The following is a 20661-nucleotide window of genomic DNA, read 5'->3' on the forward strand; positions in this document are numbered from 1 at the left end:
TCACATTGGCCAAGATCTCCCTTATGATGGTACTGGAAAGACAATGTGTACTTATTTGATGTTAGAAGTGTTGTAGCAGTCGCCCTCTTACTAGGTAGGAAGGCAAACTAGCATTTTCTGAAAAGTTCAGAGTATCTTAATAGTTATTGGTCAAGCAGTAACTCACGAAACCCCAATGACGGAAGACAACAGGAACAGAGGACTATAAAGTCCTACAAGTACTAAAAAAATAAGTTTACAAATACTGAAACTGTCTTTTCTACCTTGAAAATCGTTTAACCACGTAAGTCAATAAGAAGTAAAGTGTGCTAATGCCCAGCATTCAGCTTCCATAGCATACCTCACAGTTTTCCACTGATTTCAGTTAAGTGTTGCCTTTATAACTGATGTAAAACAAAAGAGGAAAGCACTATTAATTTTGCTTGGAAATGTGAAAAAATACTGTTAATTTCATAAAGTATTTGAAACTAATTTTGTTTTTATAAATAAATAAAATGGTGTTTATCTTTTTTTAAAAGTTTTAATCATTCTCGCTGTTAAAAAAAAAAATCAAAGTTATGTCAATCTTGAAGGAAAACTGCTGGGGAATTTAAAGTTACATGTTTGGAAAACTGAATCACATTTTTAATTGCCAGCTAATATTATGCTTTGTTCTTGGTAGAATCATCTTTATTTCTTCTTTTGACATCCCAATTATAAACTCTGGCCATATCTGCAAGAATTGTCAAAGAAAATGTAAATGCAATTCATCTTTAGACATATGCAATGACAAAATGTCATGAATAAAAAATACAGAAATTACACACATAAAAATACTGGTAACAACTACTTTTGCCAGCCCCCTTGCTATATTAATTGTTAAGAAAAAACTGGAATTAAATACTACAAAACTAGGTCAAAACCTCTAATCAACAATTGTTTAGCAAATCTCACTGACTATGGTATTATATTTAATAAATATGTACTAGATACTCTCAACATTATTTTTGAGACAATTCTTGCTATGTTACCCAGGCTGCCTTGGAACTTGTGGGCTCAGCTCAAGTGATCTTCCTGCCTCAGCCTCCCAAGTAGCTGGGACTATAGATGTGTGCCACCATGACTGGCTCAACAGTTTTAAAGATATTCCCTCATCCATCAAATTTCAAAAGATTACTCAACTCATACCCAACCATGCAGTATCTATAATTAGTACAATTATCAATGACTTTATTCCTACTCTTCCTTTGGTTTAAGACGGCATTCATTCAGTTTGTTAAGCATCTACTGTGTTTCAGACTAGGTACTCTACAAAGCCTTGAGTAAGTAAGACAGGTGAAGTCTTCCTCTCATGGAGCTTAAACTCTAGTAGATTGGTACATACATCACATACTGGGTGCCCCAGCTTTCTCTGGTGTCTGTACATCACCCTACCTTTTCCAACACTAGCAATAATATGTAGCACTTCACTAAGCTTTTAGGACTCACTTTAGATTATGCCCTTTCTTTCGGTTCCTAGAATTAAGTCACTATTTTTCCCTCATATTTCACATCTTTCCACAAACACCAGCCTGCCCAGATCCCTGTCACCTCACAGATGGATAAAGTCTCTTCACACCAGTTAGATAATAATCCCCGCACTTGGCCTCAAACAGGCCTGTCTTCTCTCACTCAGGTACTAAGCACCTACTACATCCTACGTGCTGGAGAAGAAACTTTAAGTTGCTCCTATACTTGAAGACCGCACAACTGGGCAAGGAAAATAAAAAACTGTATGTAAAGTGCTAAGTAAGCACAGAAGAACAAAAAATGTAAGGAAAGTTCAGATGCTTTACTCAGGTATGAAGAATTAAAGAATACCCCCAGGTGGAGGGTAAACCATTCCAGGTAGGAAGAACACAGGAGAAATGCAAAAGGCATGGTACACTTAAGGGGTGAGGAGAAATACTGGCTGCAGTTATCTGGAGCCTACAGTGCCATGGGGAAAAGCCAGGGCAGGAAAAGGTCATGGCATGAGGCAAGACTGGCCAGGGACATTTGAGTGGCTATCTGTGTAACTTACACGCAATAAGTAACTGTTGAAATATCAAAACCAGAAGACTAAAAATAAGGTACATGATTTAGTAACCTCATGCTAAAGGTAGTGTGAAGGACATACAGAAAACGACTAAATGCATGTCCTAGATGGCTAGAACTAGAGTAACAGCAATACGCAGAAATTTATGAGGGAAATTGGACAAGAATCTGATGATAGGTTTCCTCTTGGAAGTAAGGAGAGAGAAGTGTGAAGGATGACCCCCAGGTTTTTATACTGAGTGACTGAGAGCAACCAGAGAAGGAGAGAGATCAAAGAAGAAACGTTGAAGAGCCTGGTTTCGACATACCTGCCTACCTTCGTGACCAGAATACCTCATTTCACCTTTTCTCTACATGGCCTCTGAAAACAGCCTAAGTTTCACCTTCCTAACAAAGGGTTCCCTGACCTAACTCCAGCTTACAATGGTCTTTCCAAACTTGAAACTACCCGGGGGTTGTGTATGATGTGAACTTACTGAACAGTTCACTATGCAGTTATCACTTAGCTTTTTACATGTGCAGCTTTAACAGAGAAACACTTTGCATCTTGGTTTTCATCACCCTGATGTCCATGCTCAGTGGGTTACCACAGTTGCAGAAACACAGAAGATTCTTTTGTTTTGTTTTGTTTTTCTCCGGTACCGGGAACCGAACTCACGACCCTGCGCTTGCCAGGCAGGCGCTTTGCCGCTGAGCTAAATCCCCAGCCCCAGAAGATTCTTAATAAATGCTTACAGTACTAAACTGCTTAACTGACCATAAAGTTATCTTCAAAAAACATTTGAGAGAAAAATATTCGTTCACCAATGTGAATTTCTACACTATCACATTTCAAATTCATTAATTTATCTGCAAACTTATTAGTTTCAAATCTGTTATTAAATCTGTAGACTCACATTAATCTAAGGACATTTTATTAAACCAATAAAAGAATTTTAAAAATTTCTGCCTTCTTTCTTCTCTTCATTGTTTTAAGAAAGGATACTGACTTCTGTTGTAGTAAATTGATCTCGAAGAAAGTCAAGGTCTTCCTCCAGAGAATCAAGGTTCTTCGTGGCAGTTGATAAATTCTTTTCCAACAAAGCCTGAGCTTCATCAATATCATACTCAAGCATTACATTAGCCTGAAGAGAGAAAGTCATGACAATTAACATTTACACAGTGCTTTTATAGGTTAGCAGGTACCTTCCAACTATTGCCCTCAGGGCAAAAGCAGTATGCTGCTTTATCTTTCCTGCTACAGAGGCAGACCTGAGAAGCTGGGATAAAGACTAGCCAATCAAACCAAACCAAACCAAACCAACCAAACCAAAAATATGTACTACTTTGGCCTTTTAGAGTAAGTCTGCTGACTCCCAGTTTAGAGAATATATATATATATATATATATATATATATATACACACATATACATACACACACACACACATACATTGTATCACTTAATCCTCATTAACAACCCTAGTAAGGCAAAAGTTTTCTTTATTTACAGTTAAGAGAATGAAGGCTTAGAGTCATCAGGTTGCCTATACTCCCACAGCTTGTAAATTAATGAAAGGAGACCAAAAAATGAGATATTCAGGATAAAAACCAGTATGTTTAGATATAAATATCCTATTTTTCTGATATATAGATTTAACGTAATCCCAATCAAAATACCAACAACATTCCTCACAGAACTAGAAAAAAACAATCCTAATATTTATATGGAACCAGAAGAAGCTCAGAATAGCAAAAGCAATCCTGGGCATCTAGAGGAAGGCGGGGGCACTGTAATCCTGGATCTCAAAGTTATATTACAAAACTACAAAGACGAAAAGAGCATGGTACAGTACTGGCACAAAAACAGATATGCATATCAATGGGACAGAACAGAGGATGCAGAAATAGCCCCAGGCACATTCAGCTATCCTAGGGGTCAAAAACAGCCTATCTCAGTGGTGTGAAACCTAGACACGTGTGTTATTCATGCTTCTTTTAAGACAAAAGATGTTAATGTATGAGTTGTTTTTCTAAACTAAAACCTTAGTATTCAGGTTTAACTGCAGTGTTGGCACTTTGTGATAAATAAGTGGGTTTGGGGTTGCAGTCTGGGCCCTCATCTCTAAAAGGTTCACCATCACTGCCCTCAAAGAAAGATCACCTCTTTATCAAACAGGGCTGGAAAAACTGGCTATCCACACCCAGAAAAACGAAGCTAGACTCACACCTCTCAAAAGAAATCAAAATGGATCAAAGACCTGGATATCAAAACAGAAACAATCTGCTGGAAGATAAAATAGGTAAGACTCTTGAAGACAGGCATAGGTAAGGACATTTAGAACAGAGCACTGACTGCACAAGAAATAACAAGAATCAACAAATGGGATTATATCAAATTAAAAAGCTTCTTCTGTATAGCAAAGGAAACAACCAACAGAGTGAGGAGACAAACTACACAACAGAAAAACTTTTGCCCAGTACTTAGAGGAGCAATTCCTAGAATATATAAAGAACTCAAAAAATTTAGATCCCCCAAAATAAAAGACCCGATCAGAAAATGGACCAGTGAAATGAACCAACATGTCTCAAAAGAAGTAGAACAAATGGCCAATGAAGTACATGAGAAAACGTTCAACATCTCTGGTCACTACAGGAATGAAAATTAAAACAACTCTGAGATTCCATCTTATCCTAGAAAGAATGGCCATCATCAAAAAAATAATAACAAGTAGTAAGGCTGTGGGGAAAAAAGGAACCCTTCTACATTACTGGTAAGAATGTGAACAAGTACAACCACTACAGAAATCTGTATGGAGATTCCTCAAAAAGCAAAAACTAGAAATTTCATTTGACCCAGCTATTCCTTTTCTAGGTATCTTCCCAAAAGAGTTAAAGACATTATATTACAGTGATACACTGTATACCTATGTTTGCAGTAGCATAACTCCTAACAGCTAAATCCTGGAAGTGACCTGTACATCCATCAACAGATGAACAAATGATAGATATCTAAGAGAATAAAAAACATATATGTAATACATTATATATATGCCATAAAAAGGATAAATATGGGTCATTTGTAGGAAAATGGATGGGTCTTGAGATCATAATGTTAAAGTGAAACAAAGCAGGCACACAAGCTGAAATATTACATAGTTTCTCTTATATGAGGAGCTCAAAATATAAATAAAAAGCAAAATAAAAGATAACAGGAAATAGTGAGATCGCTATTTTGCAAAAGGGAAGAGGACCAAGAGATTTGGGGAGGGGCAAGTAAAGAAAACTAAGATGTGTTATATACATGTACCAACTCCCCACAAGGAATGTAATCATTATGTACTGCAAACACATACACAAAAGAAATCCTATTTTCCTACCACTTCCATTATGACACTAAACAATAGTACTTTTGAATCAATTTCAGTAGTTATGTCTGAGCTCTCGATACAAGATTAATTAGAGGTTTTTAAGACTTTCTTCCTGTCTACATTTGATCAGGTAAATAAAAAAAACAAGCTAACTTTTATTGGCCCCTTCCTATAACACAGAAGCTAGGAGTAAAGGCAAGGTGATGTACTTGGAATTCTGAAGATCTGTTGTTACTGCAAATATCTAAAGTGCAGATTAAGTACTTATTTACTGAATAACACAATTTATAACAATTAGAAAACTATAAAAATTCAAACAGGACAAAAATAATCAATCAAAAGTACATGTCTTTCCAATCCTGGACACCTGACCTCCTTCTTGAGGGTCAATTACTGTTATTTTTTATGATTTATCATCCCTAAATTTTCTATACTTCATTTATTTTCTACAAGCAATAATAGAATACATTTAAAGATAAGTGACATTATCGTTATCATTTGTGACAAAAAACATTCATCATTCATTCAGCAATGCCAAGTATTTCTCCTTACTCCCTCAAACATGGCCTTCCCAGCGTCTCCACTTGAGATGTGTCAAGACTGACATACCCAAAACACATTTCTAAATTACCCCACAAACCTGGCTCTTCCCCATTCCACCCTCCTTGGCAAGTTGCTACCCATCCAATAACACAAAGCCTAGAGGGGTCATTCTCCTTGGTTTCTCTTTCCTTTAGCCGACATTCCATGAGCACATGAGGACAAGATGATTTCATAAATGAAAATGGGACAACAGTAACCTCTCTAGTAGGAAATATAGTTGGGGCCTACATCACACCTGACAAGAGCATGAATTCTGAATAGATCAGATATTTACATGAAAATAATGAAAGTACTAGGCCAAGTCACAGATAAATTATTTTGTAACTCTGGACTAAAGATAGTTTTTCTATCTTTCTGCTGGGCATCTTTCTGGTGGTAGCAGGCCTGTAATCCCAGTCACCTGGGAGACTGAGGCAGGTGGATTGTTATGGTTTGCATCTAGATGTCCCCCCCAAAGCCTCATGCTGTTTTTCGCCACCATGAACTGTTGCCCTCTGCCATGTGCCACTCTGCTTTGGGGCCAGCTGATTATGGACTGAAACCTCCACAAACTGTGAGCTAACTAAACCTTTCCTTCCTTAAATCTGGGTATCAGGTATTTTGTTCCAGCAATGAGAGAAAAGTAGCTAGGACACGGATCAAAAGTCTGAGACCAGCCTGGGCAACTTAGTGAGACTCTTGTCTCAAAATAAGAAAAAATAAAAGGAGCTGGGGACATAGCTCAGTGGTAGAATGCTTGCCTAGCATGTGTCAGAGCTAGGGGGAATGGTTGTAGGTAACAACCACAAGCAAAACAATGAACAGGAAAAAATGGAACTAATTCTCCCTAATATACAGAGCTACGTAAGAGAACAGCAGTTCATAGTCCAACACAAAAACTAGGCAAAGGATATGGACAGAGCTCACAGGGGAAGCAGGGAAGAGGGAAAGGAAGAGGGAAAGGGGAAGAGAGAAAGGAAGGGAAAAGAAACCAATAAATACAAATAATTCAGAATCATTATAAGAAGATTAAGTATCTTCCATCATATAACAAAAGCAACTATAGCTGGGAGAGATGGCACACACCTATAATCTCAGCACTCGAGAGGGTGAGGCAGGAGGATCATTGAGAGTTCAAGGCTAGCTTGGGCTAGCACATAGTGAATTCAAGGCTATCCTGAAATACAAATGCACATCCTGAACTACTGATGCAACTCTAACTGAAAATAGAATGAAAAAATATTGTCCAACTTCAGGGTGACACAGGTTTAAAAGTTTAAAATACTTCTTGTTGCTTTGAATGTGAGAATATAAGTATTAAAATACTGGCAGTAAAAACTGGTAAACCCTATGAAGGGCAACTGGGAAGTATCAATGAAAGTCAACTCTTTGAGCTGGCAATTCCATATATCCTACAATTATACACTTATGAAAAATTCAAATGTACTAGACACACTGGTATAATGACAAAACATAAAAGCCAAATGGCATAGCTACCCAAGGAAGTTATAAAGGCATGAAAAGTAAAAATGAGACCCTGTCCTCACACTGATGCCTAAAGATCTGCAATACTCAGTATGAAATGAAACGGGCAAAAGGCAGAACACTGTGCAAAGTATGTTACCATTTGTGTAAGTGAGAGGGAAGGATATATTTTTATTTGTCTGTGCATGGTAAAATTTTTCTTTAAGCATATCGCAAAATGAAATGTTGATTGCTTAAGAGGGGGACACACTGGGATTTGTGAGAGACGGTAGACTTTTCACAGTACATCCTTGCTATGGCTGGGTTGTCTGTCTCCCAGAATTTGGGTGTTAGAAACTTAGTAACTAAATTTGCATATTAATGGCATTTGGAGGCAGGACCTTTGAGAGGTAATTAGAGTTAGGTGAGGTTGCGGGAATGAGGCCCACTAGGATGGCATTCGTGTAAGAAGAGAGAGCCCCAACAGCAAGCTTGCTGTATCTAGTCACGTGTGAGCCCGCATCACATTATGACGCAACACATGGCTCTTGCCAGATGCCAGAGTCATGCTCTTGAACTGCTTGGCCTTTAGATCCATGAGCCAAATAATCCTCTATTCTTTATAAATGTCCCAGTCTACAGTACTCAGTTACAGCAATAGAAAAATAAGTAAGACAGTCCTTTTATACCTTAAGTACACGTAAACATATTACCTAGCCTAAGAGATGTATTAAAAACAAAAAAGACAAACTTCTGTTCCCACAAAGAAAAAAAGTGAATTTGAAAATGGTTTATCTAATCACATATGTACTAGTGTACAACCACTGAAAAATTAAATGGAAAATTAGCAAAAGGAAACAAATTCCTACAATTTCTATCAAAAATCCTTCAACAGCCTCCTTTTGCATTTACCATGAAACTCCAACTCCTTACCACAACTAGTATTACTGGCTTCTGTCCTACCATCTAGTAGTCTTACCCTCTATTACAGTACTAAAGTTACAGACCTGGACTTCTTTCTGTCCCTTAAAGCTAGTTTCTGCTTTGAGAGCCTCTGAACTCACTGTTACATTGCCTGGAAAACCCTATTAACCTTTTGCATAAGTAACTCCTTGTTCATTTTGATAGTGACCAGGAAGAGACAAAGTGAACAAAACCTCAAACTGCATCCAGGCAGAAAGGGACACTCAATCTGTAAAAAGAGAAATGACAATTAAACGTCGCTGGGACTATTAGCTATCCATTTGAGGGGAAATCAAAGCTAACATTTTTCCTTCACAGTGTTTATTAAAATAATTTCCAGGTTAACTAGGGTTCTAAATTAATAAAGCCAAACTAGATAGTTATAGGAAGATGATGGCAGCAGTGGCAGTATTTTAATCTCATCAAGTCATTTTCTTAACGTTAAATACCAGGACAGGAACATTTGTACAGAAGGAGAGGAAAGCAATGAGACATCTAGAAGACATAAGAACTCCAAAATAATGAAGTAAGTAAAAGGTCAATCCTATGTGGATTCTTCAAAAAGTCGATGTGAATACAGACTAGTAATTACCGGAGGCTGGGAAGGACAGGGAGTGGGAACAGAGGGAGAGTGAATAATGGCTACCAAAGCACAGTTAGTTCTAATGTTCTAAAGCACATCAGGATGACTACAGTTCACAATAATCTATTATATATTCTGTGAAAAAGTAGAAGAGCTTAAGCTATCCAAACACAAAGTTAATGACAGAGAAACAGAAATGTTAAAAGCCCTGATTTGATCACTACACACTGTATATACACATCACACTGTATCCAAGTAGGTACAATTAAAATAGTAATTTTTAGAATCCTGAAAGAGTCTCAGACAAAGTCTCAAGGGGCTGAAGAAATCTAGACACTGTGAACTCTCTCACACATAGGGCCCACACAATGAGGGGACTCTTCAATGTGGGAACAGAATCCACAGGTAGGGACAAAATGATCCCAGGTAGTATATGTTGCTACCACTTTACATAAACAACCAAAAGGAGGAGCTCTAGTATCATTGCTACCTTCTAAAAGTTCAGGAAAATTAATTTTACATAAAAATATCCATACAAATGAAGCAAAGTCAAATCCAATGGAAAGGTATCAGGATAAAAAGAGTAAAGAACAGAATAGCACCTTTACAGATAAGGTTAGCAAAAAGGATATGCCCTCAAAATAAATGAAAATTATATAATATATATCAAAAAAGATAAATATCATTAAGAAAATGATACAAGTTATGAAAGAACAAACAAAATCAGAATTAGGAAATCCAGAAATAAGGTAACGGAATTCAGGAAAGAATTAGAAATAAAAGAAAATTTTACCTCAGAAATACTAAAGTGGAAAAAATACAGAGGCAAATAATTACAACATATACCCTTAAGATACCACATACCACCTTAAGATCAAAGAATATGAGGAAATTTCTTAAAAATTTAAAAAGAAATGAATATCAACAAGTGCCGAACATAGGCAAAGACTGAATATAAATATATAGGAATCTAAAGAAGAAAACCAAAGCTGGGGGCCAGAAAAAAATCCTAAACAGTTCATCCCAACAAAAATGTTCTTGAAATGCATACACACACACACACACACACACACACACACACACACACACACACACAACACACACACACACATATACGGTCATACTGTATACCTGGGGAAATTAACCCAGAAGTCCTTTCAGCATCTAGGCCAAAAGAACAAGAGTTATTTATAAAGAGGGGAAAAAATCAGCTTGTCAACAGACTTTTTGACAATAACATTTTATGACAAAAGCAAATGAAGCAATGTGTAAATATATAAGGCACTCAAGAAAAAAATGTGAGTTAATGGTTCTATATCCAACAAAACTGATTTTCAAGTATAAAGGACACAGGAAAGTTGTCAGCAACATCTGAGAACTCAGGGAATATTGTTCTTATAAAGCCTAAAGGAATCTACTAGAGAATGAGTATCAGACAACCAAATTAACAAGAGAGACATCAACATGAAGACAGTGATGTGCAACCAATACACATTTAGACAGAGAATAAGGACAAACGAAAGGCACAAGAGAGTGAGAGCATACAGAGTACACAATGGTTCTATGCTCCAACAATATGAGTAAAACTCTGTAAAAAAATAGGAAAAGAGAGAAAGGGCACATGCAAAAGTCAGTGGTAACAGTGTTGGATGGTGTTATTGTAAGAGTGCTTTGTGTCCAAAAATAAAGCAAATGAGTTATGTCTAATGCTATCACTCCTGCTATTTTTTAAGAACAAAATTCCTGGTATACAAGAGAAAAATTCAGTAAAACTCTGTTATCCTGAATTTGAATAGGCAACAATAGTATGAATTCGTGAGTTACTACGTACCAATACATACATAAACTTGCACCTTAGCACACAAATTAATATTTAGGCTGGCTACATCCTACTGGTTCTGTTTCTCTTGTTGAAGCTTAAGTGACAAGATGTCCATTAATTTGCAATAAATTGGTTTGTACACTTTTGACTTTTTGTTTATATTTAAACATACATACACATAGAAAAGTATGTATATGATAAATATACAGCTCAAAGCATTTTCAAACTTAACACACCCATGGAACTGGCATCCACATCAAGGAACACATTACCACAAACACCCAGAAGCCACCTCATACACCCTTCCCTTACAGCACCCTTACTCCAAAGGTAACCATTATCCTGAATTCTAACAGTAAAGATTTGCCTGTATTTGAATTTCATATAAGTGGGATCACATACTACATGTTCTTTTGTGAATTACTTCTCTAGTGGCAGCATTATGACATTTATACAGAGAAATATATACCTGAGTGCAGGCTGTCTGACCCGAATCCCTGGAACATGAGACTTGGACGAGATACAGCAAACCTCTTAAGAGACGAGTGCCCAAACTGCAACCCAAAACCCACTTCTTTATTGCAAGGTGATAAACTTTGCAGATAAAGCTGAATACTGAAGTTTTAGTTTAGAAAAACAACTCATACATTAACATCTTTTGTCTTAAAAGAAAAACAATGCCTGTGTCATAGGTTTGCCACCACTGAGGCAAGGTATTCGTCCGAGACTATCTGGGTAGGCCTAATCTAATTGGCAAGGCCTAACTTCATTGCAAGGCCTAACCTTAAGAGTACAGAACTTGCTCTGGTTGTTGGTAGAAAAGGAAATTAGAAAAATCTGAAGAATAATTAATTATGCAACATCTGGCTTTGAAGATAGAAAGCTTCACAAGCCAAGGAATACAGGTGGTCTCTAGAAGTCAGCAAAGAAATGGGACCTCAGTCATGTAACCATACACAACTGCAATCTGTCAATATAATTGAGGCTGGAAGTAAGTTTCCCTCCAGGCTGCTACTAAGGAGCACACCTTTGTTGGCACTTTAATTCTGGCCTTGTGAAACACCAAACAGAAGACCCAATCAAGTCCATCTGGACTTCTGACACAAAGATCTGGTAAAAAAAAAAAAGGTGATAAAAGGGTGTTATTTTAAGCCTCTCAATTTTGTGCTCCAAACTTTAAAACATCTTAAGTGCCGATATAATGCTAAAAAAGTTGTGGATTTATAGACATACAGAATTTCAGATTTTTGAGTCAGTCATCATGGTGCATGCCTATAATCCTGGCACTCTTGGGATGCTGAGGTAGAAAGACTACAGGTTTGAGGCCAGCTGCAGAGTTACAAACTGCGTTCAAAGCAAGCCTTCACCACATAGCAAGACCTTGTGTCCAAAAAAAAAAAAAAAAGCTGGGGAGTTTAATGGTAGACCACTTGCCTACCATGTACAAGGTCCTGGGCTCAATTCCTAGTACCAGACCAGAAAAATGGACTTTTGGATTTTGAATCAGGGATGCTCAATCTATATTACCCTACCATTCTGGTGGGTGTAAGGTTCAAGTGCACTGTGCTTTTAATTTATACCTCCCCTAACAAAGCTGAACAACTTTTGATATGGTTATTGGCTATTGGACATGTCCTCTTTTTAGGAGTCACTCACCCCATTATTCTATTGAGTAGCTTGTCTTTTCATGTTCTCCTTAATAAATTTTATAATTTGTTTTCACAAGTTTAAAATTTTAACTAGTAAGTCTTCAAATATTAGAAACAAGAAAATGCTAAAAAATTTGGTGACAGCAGTGCATTGTTAAAGTTATAAATATATGATAAACTGACATTAAAACTTAAAACTTCTCTATAAGAAGTACCATAAACAAAAGACAAGTGACAGATCAGAAAGAAAAGTATATGCAACAAATAACAGAAGATACTGCATCCAAATATGTAATATATAAAGAAGAAGAAAGAACAAAAAATCCAACACAAAAAGGGACCATGGACATTAGGCAGGCAAACAGAAGAGAAATACAAATGAACACCCTGTCAAACAAAAACAGTAAGATGCTATTTACACCTACAAACTAGCAACATTCTAAAAATGCAGGTGAGGCTGTCCATAAAAGGATGTATTTATTTTCCTTTTTTGAGGGGGACAGGATCTTGTTATGTACTTCAGGGTGGCCTTGAACTTACTATGTAGTCTAGGCTGGCCTGGGACTCACACTAATCTTCCTGTCTCAGCCTCCCAAGTGCTAGGATTACAGGCACAGGCATACACTACCACATCCAGCTAATAAAAGAATGTTTTCATATACTGTTGGAGAAATATAAATTGATACAGTCATTCTGAAGAACAACTTGATATATCTATTGAAATATTAAATATCATATACACATTTACAACAATCCCATCTCAAAGAGGCATACAAAAATGTCTTTATGAGTTAATATGTGCAAACAAACTTGCTACAGCAATATCCACTATATAAGAAATGTGAAAACAATCTCAATACCACTCAACTTTGGAATATAGTCCTATCACAGAATATTAAGAAGCCAACAAAATGAAGACGGTTCCACATCTACTCACAAGAAAAACTATGTGATTCTAAGTGAAAAGTCAGGTGGTATCAAGAAGGAAGTGAAGCTGACCATGACAGGAGAAACTACTAGTGTCCTGAGCAGAGAAATGACATGTGTTTTATTATTCTAGCAGCTCAAGCAAAGCAAAGAGCCAGAATAAAGGCTCTGAACCAGGGCCATTTCCAGCATGGTCTAGACCCAGTAAGAAATCATTGTGTGGCCAACAAGGCAGGCATCATTTAAGGTAAGTATCAGAGAATACCAGGCTGTATAGGAGCTTGTCAGACAACTCAGGCTTTTCCTTGGAATGAAATGAGAAAGCACTGGACAATTTTGGAGACTAATGGACAGATTTTAATGTATCACTCTGCCTGGTGAGCTGGAAAGGCTTTAGAAAAGCAAAGGCAGGGGCTGGGGATTTAGCTCAGCGGCAAAAAGCGCCTGCCTGGCAAGCACAAGGTCGTGAGTTCAGTTCCCGGTACCGGAGAAAAACCAAAAAAAAAAAAAAAAAAAGAAAAGCAAAGGCAGAAGCAAGAAAGTGAATTAGGATGTTACATGATAAGCTTAACTATGCCTCCTAAAAGATACATTGAAGCCCTAACCCTGGGTACATGTGAGTGCAAGCTTATGTTGAATAAAGTATTACAGAATAAACTTGTCTCCTCACCAAAAATGTGCTGAAATTCTCATCCTGAGTACCTCAGAATGCGCGCATATTTGGAGATACTCATCACAAAGGTAACCAAGTTAAAATGAGATCATAAGGGTAGGCTATAATCCAGTGTGGCTGGTGCCCTTATAAAAAGGGGAAATTTTGACATACGTGTCACATATGTTAAGATGAAGACAGACGGGCTGGGGATTTAGCTCAGCGGCACAGCGCCTGCCTGGCAAGCGCAAGGTTGTGAGTTCGATTCCTGGCACTGGAAAAAACAAAAAACAAAAAACAAAAAAACAAACAAAAAAAAAGATGAAGGCAGAGATCAGTGAAACACCTATACATCAAAAACTGCCAAAGACTGTTAGCAAACACTAGAGGCTAAGTGAAAGGACTGGAGCAGATTTTCCTTCACAACCCTCAGAAGGAACTAACAATAATCCCAGGGTTGATCTCACACTTGTGGCCTCCAAAACCACAAGACAATCAATTTCTGTTGTTAAAGCCATCTAAATGCAGTGCTGTAATTGTAACTTTGCCAATACTTCTGTCTAGAGGCCTGCTGCCATTTCTATCTTCAGTGCAATTTTGTTCCCAAGAAAGGCAGAACTATAACTTTTTCCCTAACAGATTGAGTTGGCGTAGCGTGTTCTGCATTATCAAAAATACTCTTGTAGCTTTGGGATTTTGAATTGGTTAACAGTCATGATGTATGGAAAAGCATGACGTACACTATATAAACTCAGTACACAAAATGACACGTCACATATGTACACATGAGACCTACAAGAATACATCCAGCTAAGCTGCTGATGATTGTGAATGACTTTGTTCTTTGTGTTTTTGTTTCCTGTAATATAGATATTAACTGTTAGAAAATAAAGATTATTTTTAAAACTCAAAAAAGCCATCTAAGCAAGAATTAAAATGTGTTATATACATGTACAAACTCCCCATGATAAATGTAATCATTATGCACTGTGAACACGTACTAATTAAATAAATAAATAAACAAAGTAGCGGGGAAAAAGCCATCTAGTTTATTGTACAGTTGTACCTTGGTACTTGCAGTTCATTGGTTCTGAAAGGCACAATGAGTACCAAACAATTTGTTTTGGCTGGAAAGGGTAGCAAGTCATGAGGCCATCGAAACCAACAAGTTCTACTTTGTTCATCAAGTACCAACTAAAAAATACCAGGACAAAATTTTCTCATCAAAGATAAGATTGTGGCAAATGCTGGTTTATAAGAGAAATCTGGATTCAAACATTCAACTAAGAAATATAAAATAAAACAAAACAAAAAGATGAAAAGAAACAGAAGAACTCAGTAAGGAAAATGAAGAAAAAGAGAAAAACAGTTATGAAAGATCAGACAAAGTAAGAAACAGTAATTCCAAGAGAAAACACAAGGTCAGAGAAGAGGTCATAGGAAATCACAAGAAAATGGAAAAGACCTAATATCTGAAAACAGAGAAGACCATAGATATTGAAAACAAAGAAGATCAAACACATATATTTATTATTCCCAAAAATGTTAATAGAAAAAATAGTGCAAAATCACATTCTACACACACACACACTTCCTGAGTGGGGTGTGGTGGCACATGCCTATAATCTCAGCCTCCTGGGAGGCTAAAGCTGGAGGATCACAGGACCATATCTAGGCCTGTACAACTTAACAACTTAGCAAGACTCTCTCAAAATAAAAAAAAAAGCGCTGCAGATGTAGCTCAGTGCACAGGACCTAGGTTCAATCCCAGCACCACAAAAATTAATTAATTCATTAACTAACTAATATTTTAGTTTGTGAACCATCCCAAAACGTGTAATAGGTATTGTGGAATATTTTTTGAACCAAAAGGTCATGCGATTTCTACAGAAAAAGAAAAACTGATAGCCATTCAACACAGAGGCATAGTTTCTATACTTCACGGGACTAAAACCTTACCAACACCATCCTTCTTCTTAAATATAGAACTAAAACAAAACAAGTATGGGAATTAGGGTTGCAGAATAAATGTAAATTTTATACAAACTCTGAAAATATTACAAAGAACAAAATCAGGAGGATGAACTAAGGAAGATGAAAATGAATTTCCCTATGCAAATCAGCCCATGTGTCACAGCACTAGAGCACTCTTGGGAACAATCTCACAGGACAGCAGCTAGCGTAGAACATGGCTTGCTGCTGCATATGGGAACTTGCTGGAGGTAACAGGACCTATAGAGAGCTAGCTAGACAACCAGGGGGCTGAAAGGAACAAGACAGAAAAATCATATATAAGGTCGACAAAATGATCTTAAATTGAAATGCATGTTTTGTTTTGTTTTGTTTTTTTAAATGGATACTAACCTCAAGGTTTTCATAGTAATATTTCCCCTTAAATTCAGAGGAGTCTTTCTAGAACTTAAAGAATATATATTTATTAGAGGCTCAGCAGTACTTTCTATTTTACTTCTATTGCTCTCCCTTATATTATACTTAACGGATAAAACACTAGTTGGAGAAGAACTAGGGTTTGGTCAATTTTGTCTTGATTAGGAGAGACTTCAGCATGTTATTGCTGCTATCATCACCACACTCCTAATTCTAGTCAGTTCCTCACAGACTGCTGTAATTCTGCCCTTTCATTCCTTCTACAAAGAAAGATGAACACTTTACATAGCTCAAGCAATATTTTTTTCCTGGGCAAAACACACTGGTTTACAAACATATTGCGGAATATCAAGTAACATTTACTTACCCCCAACCACAAACACACTTTATCAGTAGGAGAAACCGAAGCTTTGCAGTACAGGTTATCTGCCAGTAAGAATCTGGTTTCCAGTGAAGTGGTGGACTCCTTTAAAAAATGACAGTACCAGAGAAAGGCCAATTTGTATCACGATTATAAAGGACACATTCCATAGCTGAACCTAAGATATTTAAAACAGTACCATCACGCAGACTAAACATAGCTGGGAAAGAAATGAACACCACTACCAGATAGCTAGGAATATAAATTTGGCTCATTTAATCTCTCCATGTCTCAGGTTCCTCATCTATAAAATAATAATAATAGAGCTGGGTGTGGTGGTGCACGCCTATAACCCCAGCACTTGGGAGATTGAGGTAGGAGGATTGTCGTGAGTTGAAGGCCAGCCTCAGCTACATAGTGAGTTCAAGCACACCCTGAATTGCACAGCGAGACCTTGTCTCAAAACAAAACAAAAAAAAAGTCTGTGCATCTACCAAGACACTGGTAAGTACTGAGTTCATTAATACACACACACACACACACACACACACACACACACACACAGTGCCTAGCTCACAAAAGTACTATACGCAAATTATATAAGTGCTATATAAGAATTAGCTATTACTGTTACTCTACTGGTAATTGATTCTCAAATAATCACTTTCTGAAATCCTTACAAAGTTTACCACACTATTATATACTAGAAACATAGGCATTCTATCATTCAAGGAATAAATCATGTGCATACAATCTTTTGAATACAATATGCTTATGAAATTTAACTAGCTATGTGATTTTAGTCAAGTGTTAACTCACTTCTCTGTAATTATTTACTCAACTATGAAAAGAGAACCTGAAACAAACTAACCCTAAGATTTTTTCCAGCTCTATAAATCTTAAACTCACTCCTAATTCTTAAGCGTTTGACAGTAACAAAAATCCCTAGATGCTTGCTACTTCAAAATAAAGTATTTTTTTTCTCTAACTGCATTTAACCTTTATAAACATTACACATAAATAAAGCAATCCAAGTGTGCGCCTTAGAATAAAAAACATGTCTTTCAGGGAAAGGCCACAAAGCCTCATTCTTACAGAAGCACTTTGCAACATTAGTATGCAGGCTGAAGAAGTCAGACTGGGTCATATAGCATAGATTACATACCCAGCAACCAATGAGTCAAGGAAGACAAGTCTGCCGAAGTATTCCAGTCTGCTCAAATTTACAAACAAAAATGCACTTACTTTTTTCTTCTGCATGTATTTTAGAATTTCCAAAGTCTGCTTGATTTCAGGAATCTGACCTTTTAGTCTATTAACAAGAAAAAGGAGCACTTAGTATTTTGCAGGCAAAAATAGCAGGACACACTCTTACTAGTTTTGCATTTTCTAGTGCTATGTTCTCTTTAGGACTATTCACAAATTAAAAATACCTTATTTCATATGTAAATTCACAAATTTTACTTTCTTAAATATTTATAATACTTTAGATATAAGATACAAATATGTATAAAATAACAATATCTAAAGGACCAATAAAATCTCCATCAAAACATTAATGAAGTTCTTCACAGAACCAGAAAAAAATCTTAAAATTCATATGCAGGTACAAAAGATCCCAAGCAGCCAAAGCAATCCAGATCAAAAAGGGCAATGCTGAAAGCATAACAATACCCAAATTCAATTTATACTATGAAGCCACAGTAACAAAAACAACAGTACTGGTACAAAAACCATGAACAAATGGAATAGGACAGAAAATACACAGAAACAAATCCCTGCACTATAGCCATTTCATACACCAGAGAAAATACACCCTTTTAACAAATGATGCTGGGTAAATTGGATATTCACATGTAAAAGAAACTAGATCCCTATCTCTCACCCTATACAAAAATCAACTCAGAAAGGACCAAAGACCTACGTATAAAATCTGTTAACTTTGAAAAAAAGAAAGTACAGGAAAGGGGCCAGCGGTATGCTCAGTGGCACAGCGCCTGCCTGGCAAGCTCTGAGCTTGATTCCTGGTACAAAAAAAAAAAAAAAAAAAGAAGAAAATACAAGAGAAACACATGAAATCATAGGCATAGGCAACGACTTCCTGGAAAGAACACTAGTATCATAGGAAATAATGTCAGGAACCAACAAATGCAATTCTATCAAATTGAAGTTTCTGCACAGTAAAGCAAACAATTAATAGCCCACAGAACTGGAGAAAATCTTTGCCAGCTACTCTTCTGACAGAGGATTAATATCCAGAATATATAAAGAACACAGCTAGGTGTGTATATCTATAATCCTAGCACTTAGGGAAGATAAGGCAGGAGAATTGTAAGTTCAAGCCCAGCCTGTGCAACTCAGTGAGAACCTGTCTCAAAATTTTTATTTAAAAAAAAGTGTCAACATCCATGAACAGGAATCCCATGAGAAAGGGAAAATTACCAGTTGGGAGAAAAAAATGTGCAAATATGATTAATCACAAAATTTTCAACTAAAGAAAGGCCTCGGCTTCATATGCTATATAAAGGACATACTCACTTCTAGGTATAGAGGCAAAGGAAATGAAATCAACTTAAAAGAGATACCGCAGCACTGTTTACAAACAGCCAAGATATGGAATCAACAACAGATGAACAGATTTTTAAAATATGTTGTAGATACACAATGGATCCAGACAGGACAGCACATGGCTGTAATCCCAGTGCTGAGGGAAGCTGAAGGATCACAACAAATTCAAAGTAGAAGACAGTAGAATAGCCGGGCGTGGTGGCACAAGCCTGTAGTCCCAGAACTCGGGAGGCTGAGGCAGGAGGATCGTTGTGAGTTCGAGACCAGCCTGGGCTACAAAGTGAGCTCAAGGCCAGCCCGGACTGCAACAGACAAAAATAAAGAAAAAGAAGACAGTAGAATAGTGACAAGAAGGGGAGGAAGAGGGGAGGATAAAAGAAGGCTGAATGTTTGGTACCAAAAGTGTTATCTAGTTATCTAGTTCTAGTAGTTCACAACTCAGTAGAGTGACTACAGTTTATAATATTTTATATTTTATGAAGAACTAGAACAAAGGAGCTCAAAACCTCCAAACAAAAAAATAGAGATGGAAATGCTAAAACCTTTATTTGATTCTTATGCATTATATACATGTACTGAAATATCACATTATATTCCATAGATATGTACAATTATTATGTGTCGGTTACAAAAACTAGAAAAAAATTTGATGATTAACTAGGTAACAGAAAATGATGACCACATGGAGATTATGAAATACTAAAAAACTGTTGTAAAACTTAAAGGTAAAGTTAAAGGACAGGCTGCAAGAACAGATTTATAACATAAAGATTACGGTTGAAACTACATATAGCTATCTGCTGCAAAACAACTAGATCATGCACAAAAACAGGACTGCTACATAGCCAATATCATGTGGGTGAGGAAAATAACAGAAAAATAAAAAGGGAAAGAACCAGAAAAGGCTCTGTGTTGAACAGTTAGGACTGGCAAAAGGTAATGTCAGGAGGGAAGGTGCCCATTCCAGCTGGGCCTCTTCCTTGCATCTCAGTGGGTGCTCAGAGATGAAATACAAGAACCTAGAACTAGGCTCAAATGGTCTAAGGCTGGTATCCACTCAGCAGCTCCTGGCAAAACCTAAATCTTCTATGGGTAAAGGTAGACTAGACAGGCATCTACAGTTATAGTAAGCTGACATGTATCAACTAAGAAAAGCAAAAAGATACTCACATATAGACAAATTATAATGAAATAACAAAAGTGGATGATTTTTAAAGTATCCAAAAAAATTAGTGTATATAAAAAGGCTGAACTTAAAAACAACAACTACAGGTTGTTTTTTTTTTTTTTTTTTTTTT

General features: G+C 36.8%; 1 protein-coding gene across 2 annotated transcripts in view; it reads right to left on the reverse strand.

The window, feature by feature from the left end:
- Nucleotides 1-500: 500 nt before the first annotated feature.
- Vbp1 (von Hippel-Lindau binding protein 1) overlaps nucleotides 501-20661 on the reverse strand; it is a 27457-nt gene continuing 7296 nt past the window's right edge. For both annotated transcript variants that reach the window (XM_005414645.2, XM_005414646.2), the window contains exons 3-6: nucleotides 18041-18107; nucleotides 16802-16900; nucleotides 3041-3179; nucleotides 501-712 (exon numbers count right to left, since the gene is read on the reverse strand). In XM_005414645.2, coding sequence (XP_005414702.1) covers nucleotides 642-712; nucleotides 3041-3179; nucleotides 16802-16900; nucleotides 18041-18107 — 376 coding nt within the window. In that variant the 3' untranslated portion in view covers nucleotides 501-641. The remainder of the gene's footprint in view (nucleotides 713-3040; nucleotides 3180-16801; nucleotides 16901-18040; nucleotides 18108-20661) is intronic.

The sequence above is a fragment of the Chinchilla lanigera genome, unplaced genomic scaffold, assembly GCF_000276665.1.
Source record: "Chinchilla lanigera isolate Chin_1 unplaced genomic scaffold, ChiLan1.0 scaffold00193, whole genome shotgun sequence".
Classification (NCBI taxonomy): Eukaryota; Metazoa; Chordata; class Mammalia; order Rodentia; family Chinchillidae; genus Chinchilla; species Chinchilla lanigera.